The sequence below is a fragment of the Pithys albifrons genome, chromosome 2 (assembly GCF_047495875.1).
Source record: "Pithys albifrons albifrons isolate INPA30051 chromosome 2, PitAlb_v1, whole genome shotgun sequence".
NCBI classification, from domain to species: Eukaryota; Metazoa; Chordata; class Aves; order Passeriformes; family Thamnophilidae; genus Pithys; species Pithys albifrons.
In genome coordinates, this window is record NC_092459.1 from 21,729,956 (window position 1) to 21,742,430 (window position 12,475).

The 12,475-nt window shown below is 34.6% G+C and overlaps 1 protein-coding gene across 2 annotated transcripts in view; it reads right to left on the reverse strand.

The window, feature by feature from the left end:
• ANGPT2 (angiopoietin 2) overlaps positions 1-12,475 on the reverse strand; it is a 41,031-nt gene that overhangs the window by 11,782 nt on the left and 16,774 nt on the right. The window contains exons 2-5 of one of the 2 annotated variants that reach the window (XM_071548450.1): positions 7,134-7,289; positions 4,946-5,067; positions 3,121-3,353; positions 796-923 (exon numbers count right to left, since the gene is read on the reverse strand). In XM_071548450.1, the coding sequence (XP_071404551.1) occupies positions 796-923; positions 3,121-3,353; positions 4,946-5,067; positions 7,134-7,289 (639 nt within the window). The remainder of the gene's footprint in view (positions 1-795; positions 924-3,120; positions 3,354-4,945; positions 5,068-7,133; positions 7,290-12,475) is intronic. The other variant, XM_071548452.1, reaches the window with a different exon arrangement.

Sequence of the window (12,475 nt, forward strand, 5' to 3'; positions counted from 1 at the left end):
GTATTTTATAGATCTTACCTGAACAAATTGCTTCTTTCCTTTGTAAGTGTAAAATCACAGTCTGGCTTGGGCTGGATGAAGTTCTGGCACTTCAAAGACTAGTCACTAATGAACTTCATTTATAAACCTTTGCTATCAAAACTTGGGAAAAAATGCTTTCTCTGTCAGGGTTTTACCAATTGCTTTTCCATATGAGCCTCATTTTTCTCTGTTCTTTCACATTTTCTGGGAGTTTTCCTGATGTAATAAAGGAGAGCCTTAGGAATTCCATAAAATATTTCCTTACCCAGTGCAGGCTGTGCTGATCTAATTGTTGATCTAATTGTTACACAAATATCCTTAAAACTCTGTCATGAGCATACATCCATGAGCACTCTCATAGGCCCCTGATTTTACCTCCTTTGCCTCCAGAAGGGACTTTGGAATATGAAGAAACTAAGAACTTAGAGGAGACAGGAGTCTGCTGACCATGCAGAGCAACTCTGATGGAGTTACAGATTTCATAGAATACAGCACTTTATTGCTTTAATTGTGTTAATTATGAAGAAAAAAAGAATGAAATTTTGGCATGCAGAAGCGAACAACAAAATACTCATTTTAACTGAGCCAAGATTTCACCTCAAGGCCTTTTTTGTTCCTGTTATATACTGTGACCTAGGAGTGATGAAATGCTTATAAAAAACACTTGGTAAGTAGTAAACTTCACTATTAACTAGCTTTTAAAATAGCATGCTTGCCAGATCAAATAACTTCTAACATATAATATGCCTAGGTAGGTCTTTATAGCCATTCTACCTTCTTTTCTTGTGCAGTGCTTGAAACTGTTAAAGTGTAGATTCCACTTGTTGTCAGTCCAGATTTGAAAGCTTCAGCACAGTCCTTGAAGCTGATTTGCTCCTCTTTAGCTATGAAGTTGTTCTTAGCTGTTAAAAATACAATAGAAATGGAAGGCATTAAGAGGAGATGAACAGAAGTTACTAAGAAGCAATTTATAACATAATCAGTTTAAAGCTTTGCAGCTCCAAAAAATATGCCTGGCGCTGAAAGAAACAACAGATCAAGATACTTATTATGTGTGTTGTTAATTTGTATTATTTAGAGATACTATTCTGATTAGAGTCTGGTTTCAACCTATCAATATAGGTTGAAAAGTGCCAACACTTATTAATATTTTGATTAAGAAAACTTAGGATATTGCATGATGTTCAGTTGAACAGTTTCTGTTTCCACACGCTACCTTTGCTGGACTCCTGCATTTACTACAACTCCTGCATTTACTACAACCTTTGCATGCATTAACTGTTACTACACACATACCTAACTAGCAAGTGATTATGTTAATAATAATGACTTTTGGCCTGTACTCTAATATTGTGAAATCCAATGTAAGAGTTATGGAATCTTTTATAATACAGCAGAGTGGTGGAACTACTCTTGCAAAGATTTTAGATTTTTTTTTTTTGCCCCTGTGCTGAGCAGGAACAACTTTTTAAGTACCAAGCTGAAGCTTGGTATCTCAGCCCAATCCACTGAAAAGACATCCCTTCTGGAATTCATTTATGTAAAAAATACATTTTCATCTGTCTGAGCCTTCTTATTCTACAGAACAATCTAAAGTTCATCTTTTTGTTCAGTTCTTTTTTAACTATGGAGGTTGGAATTTCCTGGCATTTCGCCTCCTGACTGATATTTCATATTTGATCCTTTTGAGGTTGGTTGTGTGTATTTTCCCTTTTAATTTAATCTGAGAAGCACAGTCAGTTACTACAAAGGTATAAGTGCCATATAAATACATGCTTATATTACAGTTGCTTATTATGTTCTTTTAGCTTGCTTACTCTTTATTTAAGTGCTTTGCCTTAAATATAAAAATAACACGTTCAGTGTTTTAATTGCTTTTCCACACTCTATTGTTTGTATACGGTCTTAGAAGCTTTCCCTGCTAATTTTGTCTTTTTGGCAAACACTCATTATTTTTTTCACTCTGGGTTTAACGGTGCTGTGGCCAACATGACTTTGACTTGTTTACTTATTTGTGCACTAGCATAGCAGATAACATCAGCAGGAACATGTACGGGCTTAGTAATGGCATTTAAGGGGATAGCATCAGTTTTCAAGACAAAAATCTTGAAATTTACTTTGTTTAGAAAAACCTACAACATCATTATTTAGGACACTACTGAAAGTAAGGACTTCCAAACACTCTTCCTTTTCTGTGGTCCAACTTAGAGTAATGTAACACAGAACACCTATACTGTCTTCTAAGTTGTAATGATAACTATTAAAATTTTTCCCTGAGAACTTTACAGACAAGTGTGCCAGATTCTGGAGTCTTGTATATAGAACAGCTATACCTTCTTAATTTGTCCAAGTTCCATATCAGACATGAAATTCAAGGCAAGGAATGTTTAAATCCTTTGAGTTTATGGTTTGTGTGGGTTTTATATGCAGCATGTGAATCTGCATGAATTTGGAAGCTATGCTCTGTGGCTATGATTTCTTGCAGAGTGGTCAGGAAATTAGGGGATAGACTTATTGCCTATCAATTTGCTAGGCTGAGAGAATTTTAGGATGAACAAGGAAACTTCAGTGGAGGACTCTTGCGAGTACCTGTTGCCCTGGGCTTATGCTTTCTGTTGTTGGGGGTAAAACCGATGCCTGTGCTGATTCCTTTGCCTTAGCAGCCACATTAATTTGTCCTACGTGCATAAAGCAATGAGAGGTGGCAGAAACAACCTGTGTGAGCCAGGAAGAAAAGCTGCAGGCCCATGTCATGCAGTCTAACCTAGATATATGGTCAAGGGATTGTATATTGCCACTCAAATGAATGCCATGTGAGATGAATGATAGTTGGCATTTCTGTATTTTGTTGAACCACTGGAAAAGCAAGCAGGCAAACCAATATAAACCAGAGAAGATGAACAAAATGTTGAAAAGAAACCACATAAATGATGTGATTATTTCTCCCACCCCCCTGAAAAGGAGGTTAAGTCACGCAAACAAATACAGACATTTTGAGAAGCAGAAGTGTGGCAGAACCAGTTTCAAGATTACAGGTAATAATGAACACAAATTAGGAAAGAGCACAGAAATAATATATGCATGTCTGCTTTTACTTACAGTTTGGTGTAGATATCATAGTAAGCAAGTTATGAACAGTTTCCATCAGATCATGTTGCTGTTTTTGCAGAACGGAGTTGTTTACTGTAGCTGTAACTAACTGTTTTTCTAGTTCTTCTATAATAGAATTCTGTCTGGCTACTAGGACTTGAAGCTGATCTTTTTCATCTTTTATTGACTTCAGCTGAAGAGTGTGCTTGTCTTCCATCTCAAGAACTCTTTTTTCTAGAAAGCTAAATAAAAGATTACAATTAGGCTCTCCAGAAACAATTCTGAGCTGATGCCAAGCCTGTTGTAGAAGTTTGTTTCTTTATAAGTACTCGGTTTCATTCTCTGATGCCTTGCCTGCAGTAGATGACTAAATGAAAATTTGGTTTCATACATATGCTTTAATTTATTATATAGGTGCATTAATAAACAACATTGTCTACTGTAGTCTTTATTGCAGGCTTTAGATGTGTAACCACTGGGTGTCTGATAATTCAGCATTATTAAAGGAATTACTAATATTTCATGATTTAACCTATTTAAAAGATGAAACTTACTTTCATCTTTAAGTAGATAAAACTATGAATTTTTCAAATGTTCCTGTAATTATAGTAAAATATATACTTAACATAAATAAATGTTATTGCATTAAGACAGGGAAATGTGCAAATAATTACTTGAAGATGTACTGGCTATCTCCAGTTCTGGAGCCGGAATGATTAGGAGTCTGGATGGAACATTATTGCACTGCTAATTGTTCTTCTGATGCAGACTCTGAGATAGCTGATGTTAAAAGATTCATGGCCAAAAGAAAGTTCACCTAAAATCCCTTGCTGTTATTGAAAAAAAATCCTGAATCTTATGTTTCAAGCAGATTAACTCTATGTCAGATTGCCTTTTGTTAGGCGAGAAACAATGTTTTTGTGTTTATGTGGATGTTACAATGGTAGTCTAAAGTCTGCCGAGTTCACCAACAAAAGAAGTGACCTTTAAAATTCAGTATTTCCCTTGCTTTCCATTTGATAAGAATGCTTGTTTTTCTTAAGGTGGTAGATAAAACCTTTAGGGAGCATATATAAATGTAGTAGACTAGTGAACAAAAATGTCAAAACATGTCTCATGGGTTTTTTAAGCTAATTCTTTCAAAATAAAAAGCACTTTGCACATATGGTTCTCATCGAAAAACATGGGTTTGAAGGAGAAATCTTACTGTTATTGCTGCTTTTAGATTTCTCTGTAAACAATTTATTGCCAAAAGTAAAATAATATCCTGGTGATACAGAAACAAAACCAGTTGAAAAAAGGTATGAACTTTTGGACAATAGCTGAGTACAGAAAAGGACAGAAGTACCAGTTGGATAGTGGTCTGAATTTCATATTCTGAACCTTGAATATCATTAGGGTTTTATTTTTCTCACATTAGAAAAAAATTGTGGCAATGACCTGGGGGGTCATTAGGATAGCTGTGTACTGCATGGAAATAAAACTTTGGAGATGTGGTTGCACTCAATTAGTTTGAATGATGTTACATAATCATAACTTCATCTGGCTAAGTATAAAGAATATAAATTGGCTACAACTGATGTAGTTTTAGCCTTAAGTTCCTCAAATCAAGGAGACCTTTAGATACTGAAAAATAATATATAAACAGAATATAAGAATAAACTTGCATGATCTCCTAGGCTTTAAATAATGTATGACCTTTATAATTAGCACAGCTGGGTGTAGGGAGCTTGTGTACAGGCCTTATTTTCCTACTTGAATACATTTCTTTCCAAAAACTCTTAGAAGGGCACTTCAAGGAATAGCATTTTATTGGGCTGATAGGCAAACTTACCTGTTTTTTTCTTGTAATTTAGTTATCTCGTTGGTCTGATCTGAAATCTGTCTTTCTAATTTGTTTGTTGAAAGAGAGTGTTCCAAAAGCTGAAGTTCAAGTCTGGTTGTCTGGTTTAATACCTACATAAAATTTACAAAAAAATTTGACAATCAAGATACTTCTTTTAAATAAATTGTAATTCTGTTATGCTTTGAAATCATGCAAATCTCTATTTCAATACCTTATTTTGGCAAAAATGTTCATGGAACCAGAATGAAGAAGAATACACAGAATTGCACTAATTTTACTATTACGCTACCATATATCACTTGGAATATTTCAGTGGGATGCCACATTTCTGATCAATGGATGAGAGTTACTGTGTACTTCAGCTTTGCTGTTGTACCTTCCCCTCTGTTATGATAATTCTTCCTTCATTACTGGAACTCCTATATATACTATATACTGCTGGTATAGAAAATAAGTACTTTGTCTCTCACTCGATGAAATCTTGGCCCAGTACTGAAATCACTTGATAGCTCCCTCCTAGCTATTTTCCTCAATCCCAAATTATATTTTTAAATGTTTATCATGGGAACCACACTTTTGTCAACTCATTGTTCCCATTTTAATGTTACCTTTTCTAAAAGTCTTGTTTACACTTTTTTGCATCTTTAAATGAAGAGATGCATATACTATGAAACATGGAAGATACTGTCCGGTTGTATTGGATTGTATTACTTTGAGGCATGTTTTCTAGAAATATTTTCTCATTGTTTTAGAACAGCTTTTTTTAATTCAACAGAATTTGGCTTTCCTTGACAGGAAGAATTGATTACTCATGTCCTTCATGTTAAACAGTCATTCAGGACATGATTTCACACTTAACTGTAATTAAAAACTATTGCCAAAAGTAAGTGTCCTTGAGAGAGCAATTGTTTGGTTCATTTCCTTATGTTGCTAATTAAGCCTTTAACCCAGTCAACAGTAATTTCAAGCACAGAATGAAAGTCACAGTGATGATTTTCTTCCTCTAAGCAGAAAATAATTAAGTAATTTCCATAAAGACATTACAGTGAATGAATAAATACATTCTCTCAACACGTGCAAAATATTAGGCTCCTGAATCATGCAATCAGAAAGCTAAATTCAGTACATCTGTGAGCTATGAACTATGTGTTTATCAAAAACTTCAAAAAAGGCTTGCTTTAGGTTAAAAGGTGTAATTTAATTCATTGGATGAATTTACAGATAGTAAAATGTCTAACAAGGATTTTAGGTTTTACATGCTATTTATATTAGATAAAATGTTATGTGCTGCATGCTACATTCCTTGTGTTTTGGCAATTATAGATGAGAATTGTCCTACCATGTCTGCAAAACTACAAATACATACCATTCTACATTGATTGGATTTATTCTTCTATTAATATCTGCATTCTGCTTAATAGAATATCTTATTGTAGTTAATGCTTTTCAATTAAAACCATAATTAAAAATAAACCCTTTCTTTCTTTTTAAAAGTAATTTAGCAAATAATATATACAGTAGACAAGTTTACTTCTATGTCAATATACTTTTCTAGCAGCCTCCTAATTTCTTTTTTCTTGATTTATCTCAGATTTGTACATGTATCCCTCTGTTACCCATAATATAGAGCATTGTGCTAGAAATGAACTGTTATCCCACTTGAAGTATCTTGAAAATGTTCTTTAAAATCATACTTTTCTTGCTAATCTTTAAAAAAATACAAAAGAAAGATTTCAATTTAAAAAAGCAATGAACCTGGTAAATGGAACGAAGGCAGTTTGAAGCAAGTTTCTTTTGGCCAAGATCTGGTGGCAAGAGGTGAATAATCAACAGAGATATACAGTGAGGGTTGTATAAAAGCACACTAGGACACAACTGATGCTTGCATATAGTATAGTAGTTTTAAGGACATTCTCTCTAAAGATTAATGTAACAGTTGTCTTGCTAGACTTACTTTAAATCCTGCTGAAATGGAAATCACTCAAGGTACAACACTGGGCTTGAGATGGAACTACGTATTATCAAATACTAATGTATTCTTGAGCTGGGTAAAGCTCTAGATGATAATGATTGACTTCTAATTGTTGAACTGAATAGTGTAACATTAACGGTGTTAAATGTATAGTTGTAGTATTTGGGAAGCAGAAGCATTTTTAGGTTGAAATTCATTACTTACTTGGGCTTCAACATCTGTTAATTTGCGGGTCTGCTCAGCTGTTTGATTTAGTAAGTTTGTGCCTATTTCAATCATTACTGCAGTCTGGTTCTGCACTGCAGTTTGCTGGATCTCTACCATTTCTTTCTTCATACTGTCTTGGATGTAATTCTCAAGCTACATGGGAAAGGAAAGAGAGAAGATAGTTGCATTCTTTAAATGTTGGAAAGGGGGATAGTACAGTAAGCCTGCTGGCTGCCTTGCTAAGCAAATTTGTTCCTTGTTCTTGTCTGTTATGTATTTATGAGAAGTTCCCAATGTTAAGCTCTGTGAGAGAAAGGGCAAATGTGACAAGCAATGTGTGGCCACTTATTTTCTAAAGGAAGGAACAGAGATTTGCAGAGCTAGGTAGAAGATACGGTGGGGAGAATGCCTGTGGGCACTTGGAAGATTTTCTGCCTTAGTGCTCCCACCATTTTAACCATCAGAGGAGTTTCACCAGTTTTGGCAGCGATGGGAATTTTTTAGAAGACAAAAGTTTAAGAGTTTAGTCATCTTCCTGTATTTACACTGAAGTATTTTGAAAAGCATTTTTCATCACATGGCTAGAAGTCAGAGAAGAGGTCAAATGTCATTTAAAACTGTTACGTGCACATATTTATCAGTGAGAATTTCAGATAAAGACATGAAACAGTAGAAAAACCTACAAATACTTTAAACATTTACTGTTTAGGAATACAGAAGTTGTTTAAAATACTTGATTCTGAAGTAATTTCTGTCTTAAACTAATCAGGCTTTTTTAGTAGTCATTTTATAACAGAGTACCCTGCTTTCAAGGAAAGCAAGGAGAAAATAAGTAGCCAGGAGAAAATTAAAGTAACCTTTTATGTAAATCTTTCTTTTCACTTGTCTGGATTATCAAGAAGCACTCTGATTTTTCTCCAAATTAATTTAATTTTCTCAGCAACTTTGCAAATATTTCATATTTCTTTCATTGCTTATGTTTGAACTTTTAAAAATCCAGTCTACATGATTTCATTTTTTTCCGTTGACTGGGGAAATGTTTAGAATCATAGAATCAGACTTCTGCTTCACTCGAACACTGCTCCAGCAAGAGATTCATCATAAATTTTGAGCTTCATGCTGTACCTACAAAGAGGATACTAGCTAATAACAACTACCTAATGTTAAGCACAAAGTATAACACATCGCCAATTCCTAATATAAGTAAAACGGTAAATCAGGTTAATATCTTGAATTTTTAAAATTATTCTTTGGTAATTCTATCTTTATATGAATGATGGTTTATAGTAAGGAGAAACTTTCAACATTATTGTATGACTACTTCCCATATCAGTGAGGAAAAAGCATCTTATTATTTCATATTTTATCAAACCATTGATCAGATATAACCAGTTCTGACCAGCTAAAGGTCACCTGGCAGATCTATCAGTTATAAATGTTTCTGCCTAAAATATTATTTCAGCAAGGACTGGTTTATTTTTTTCTGACTTCAAGATTGTTTTTAGAGGTGGCAAATTAAGAAAGTTAGGTATATTAAGAAGTTAAAACCTCTATTAATTCTTAAGTTTAAAGTAACCCGTATAACTTTTTGCCCAGTCTGACCCAACTGCCAAAGCAGTGTTTGTTTGCTCACTCTATTCTCCCCATGCAGTTGATGAACTGCAATGCACAATAGAGAGATTTCAGACCTGGGGCAAGCTTTGACCCACATCTGCTATACTGCTGCGTAAGTGTACTTCTCAGGTGTACTACAAAGACTTAAACCCAGCCTTTAGGCAGCCTTGAGGTGTTTTTTGCAAAACGATATTTTTAAATATAAAAAGTAAGCATACAATCAGGTAGGTTTCAGCATAATAATTTAGCACTGGTATCTTCAATCACAATCAGACTATTGTAATTAGAGTTGTCTCTCTATTCACAGGATCAGTTCTTAAGTGAGAGATTCACAGACTATTGAGTTGGAAGGGACCCACAAGGATCTCGGAGTCCAACCCTTAAGTCAATGGCTCACATAGGGGATTGAACCCATCACCTTGGCATTACTACAACCAAGTTTTAACCAACTGAGCTAATCTCAAAGTTAATTAGCTTTTGCTTCAGGATCTTACTCATTTTCAAAAGCTTCCCCATCCAGAGACATATCTAGTTTGACTAAATATGTTGAAATATTTTTAAAACTTTGGTGACATCTTTCAGGCCATTTTCTTCTTTTATGGTTAATGAAGGTCTGTACCTTTTAATTGAGTAGTCATGGTAAGGAATCTTTGGTCCTTGATGATTAGACTGTGAGATGTCAGATTACAGGGATAATTTAATTTAAAAAGCAGTGCAAGTTGGTATTTACTGCACCATAGTCCAAAGATGTGCAAATTTCTGAAGACTTTTATATAAATAGACGTAAGTATCTTTTCACTAAAATGAGATGCTGCTCCGTGAAGACCCAGAACAATCATTAATATGTGTCCCTCTGATGAACTAGACATCTGGGAATTAAATTACTTAAGAGTCCAAATTAACTTTAGCAACTGAATCTGGAGGACTGGACATCATTACGGATAACTTGGCTAAAAACTTTGCCAAAGTACAAAGAAGATGCTCTTCTTTGCTCTGTTGAAAGAAGATGAATGGAGATCTCCAGAATGCATCTTATTTGCCTCAATATTACACTTAAGTATTGTAATACCTTTATAAAGTCAAGGATATGTCCTTGCCTGGAAGACTAAATGCAAGTTTGCAATTAAAAGGGACATTGCCGGGAAAAAAATTACATACAGAGAAAAAAAAAGCAGTGAGACATCTCAGGTATCAAAGAGCTACCACATGAGAAAGCATTGAAAATATTGCATTGTCTCTAGTGTAAAAAAAAAAAAAAAAAGGCGCACAAAAAATAAAGACAGCAATAAATAAATCAATAAAGAGAGATTGTTCATGAGCTCTGATTCTTTCGAGAAATAATTGTGGATATTAAAATTCAGTCTTCAAGGCTGCTTCCTTGTTCACTTGAGATCAGAATGAGAATCTCAGCCAAGTCATCTCTGCATACAGGATTACAGAACTGCATGACTTCTTTGAAATTATCACTAAGTTATTCCAAAACACACTACTAGAAAATTAGTTAATTCAGGGCTTAAAGGTAAGGTAAACATTTTATGGTAGGCTTAGGCAATTGCCCAGTTCAAACACACAGCTGTAAGGTTGCTCTGATTACAGTATGCAAAATCTGTGATTACAATTTGAGGCATCTGGTGGTTCTGGTTTGCCAGATTTTTATACCCCTTGTCACTGTGCTTGCAACCTTAGAAAGAAGTTCTGTTTAGACACACAGATCTGTATTTTCATAATTTATCTTATTTGAATATCTCTAAGCATAAGCATATCTCCAAGTATCTGACCTCTTTCAAATAATCGCTCATTTATGTGGTGAATTCTAAATCACTGAAGTATTCTCTTGACTCCAGTTCAACAGTTTGTCTTCACATCTGTTTTTCAACTTAAAAATATTAAAAAGGACTTAGGGAATATGGTATCTGTGCTTGCTTGAAAGCATGAAATATGAACACCAAAAGGGATTTATAAGATTTGAAGCCAGTTTCATTATCTGGCTTATTTAATTTAATTTAGAGCAACGTGAAGCATCAAAATTATATTGACCTATTAAGTGGCTTTGGAGCTTCTTGTGTTTTTTTTCCTAAAAGTCCTACAAAGCATGATTACATAAATCCCTTCTGGTTTTGTCTTCATATTCATTAATCCTCTCCTACTTTTGTACGTTCTCTGCATGTACATATCATAAAATTTCTTTTCCTGATCTGAACCAAGACAGGCACTCTGCTTATATTTCATTCTCTCTTCATCATACAATGCAAAACTGTAGAAAGCAGGACTTTTTAAAACTACATTTCCTAATTTCTTTTTTAGTGGCAGGTGCTTAGTTTCATCTTTCTTCAAAGAGGAATAAAAGAAAGACATTCATCCAAAATGCCCACCATCTCTCACTGACCTTAGTGAGAGCAGAACATGTTCCCAGTGCATACTCTCGCAAAGCAAGGCCCTTGGGTTTCCCCGAGAGGGAGGTGGAAGAAACTTTTTAACACAGGCTCCGGTTCCCACAACCACGGCTCAGCTTCACTGACAACACTGAAGATTAGCAACCAGGCTGCAGTTCTTTGTGGTACATTTCTTTGTAGAGTACTAGTATTCATCAGCTCCTGCCAAGGAGCCTCCTTCCTTTGTAAGCAGTTGCACACTCAGAATTTCTGAAGGGTGAAGAATAGGTTGGGTCATTTAAAGAGGGAAGGACACATGAATGAAAGCCTCAGTCCTCGTCCATCAGTTGGGAAGCTTGGAAGTTTTGTTTGAACAGCATGTCTGTTTTCCTCAATATGTTGGTCAAATTTGGAAGGTGCAGCAGGGATTATTTATCAGATTTCTCCCTTGCCATTTGTTAGTTATGGGAACATCATTTTTAATCTCTTTTTAATTCAATTGTGTTGATATATCATAATGTTGATTACATGATGATTATTTTGGACAAAGTAATTGTGAAAACCTAATAGCTGACTATTAGTAATGCATCTTCTTTCAGAAATTCTGGTTTTGGGGGAGTAAGTCAATCAATGAGTTATATCTTAAGAAAGTTACATGGGAGAGGGAAAGAGGTATTAATACATTCAGTTTGGAAAGAAGGAACACTTGATAGCATTTCAGTGATGCTTCATGGGATTTTTCGAAAAAACATTCTATCTTTTGTGTAAGTATTTGGCTTGTATGTATTTTGGAATAGACTAAATCCAAAAATGAAAGCACCAATGGGAAAAAATATGCCTCAAAGTATGCTTACATTGCAAAAACAGCTGGGAAAATTGAAATAATTTTGCAGTTAAGATCTGTAACAGAGTTAGAGTGAAGGTTTTAGAGAGAAAAAATTCCCTAAGTTCATCACTTTGGGTCTGTGCTATGGCTTATTACTTCAAATCATATAAAATCATAAAATTTGATGAAAATACTTTAGCTAAGTTGCCAAAAAACAAGGACAGGTCAGTCATATTGGAACACATTCCAACACATTGCTTTTATAGCCAAGACTGTCCTTTTTTAAGCAAGCTTTAAATTGGCAAGAGAAGACAACACGCAGTATGCACTAAAAGAAACTTGTTTTCTAACCTTTGGCAGAGATAGTATTAATCCTTTATGAAGCGTTGTCAATACTTATTCAAATGAAAAGCCTTCCTGATTGCTATTCCATAGATGGTGTACATATTACAGAACAGTCCTCTGAAGAATCAATTACTTATTTTTGCATTTCAAAGACATTTTGACTTCCCATTTTTTGCCACGTA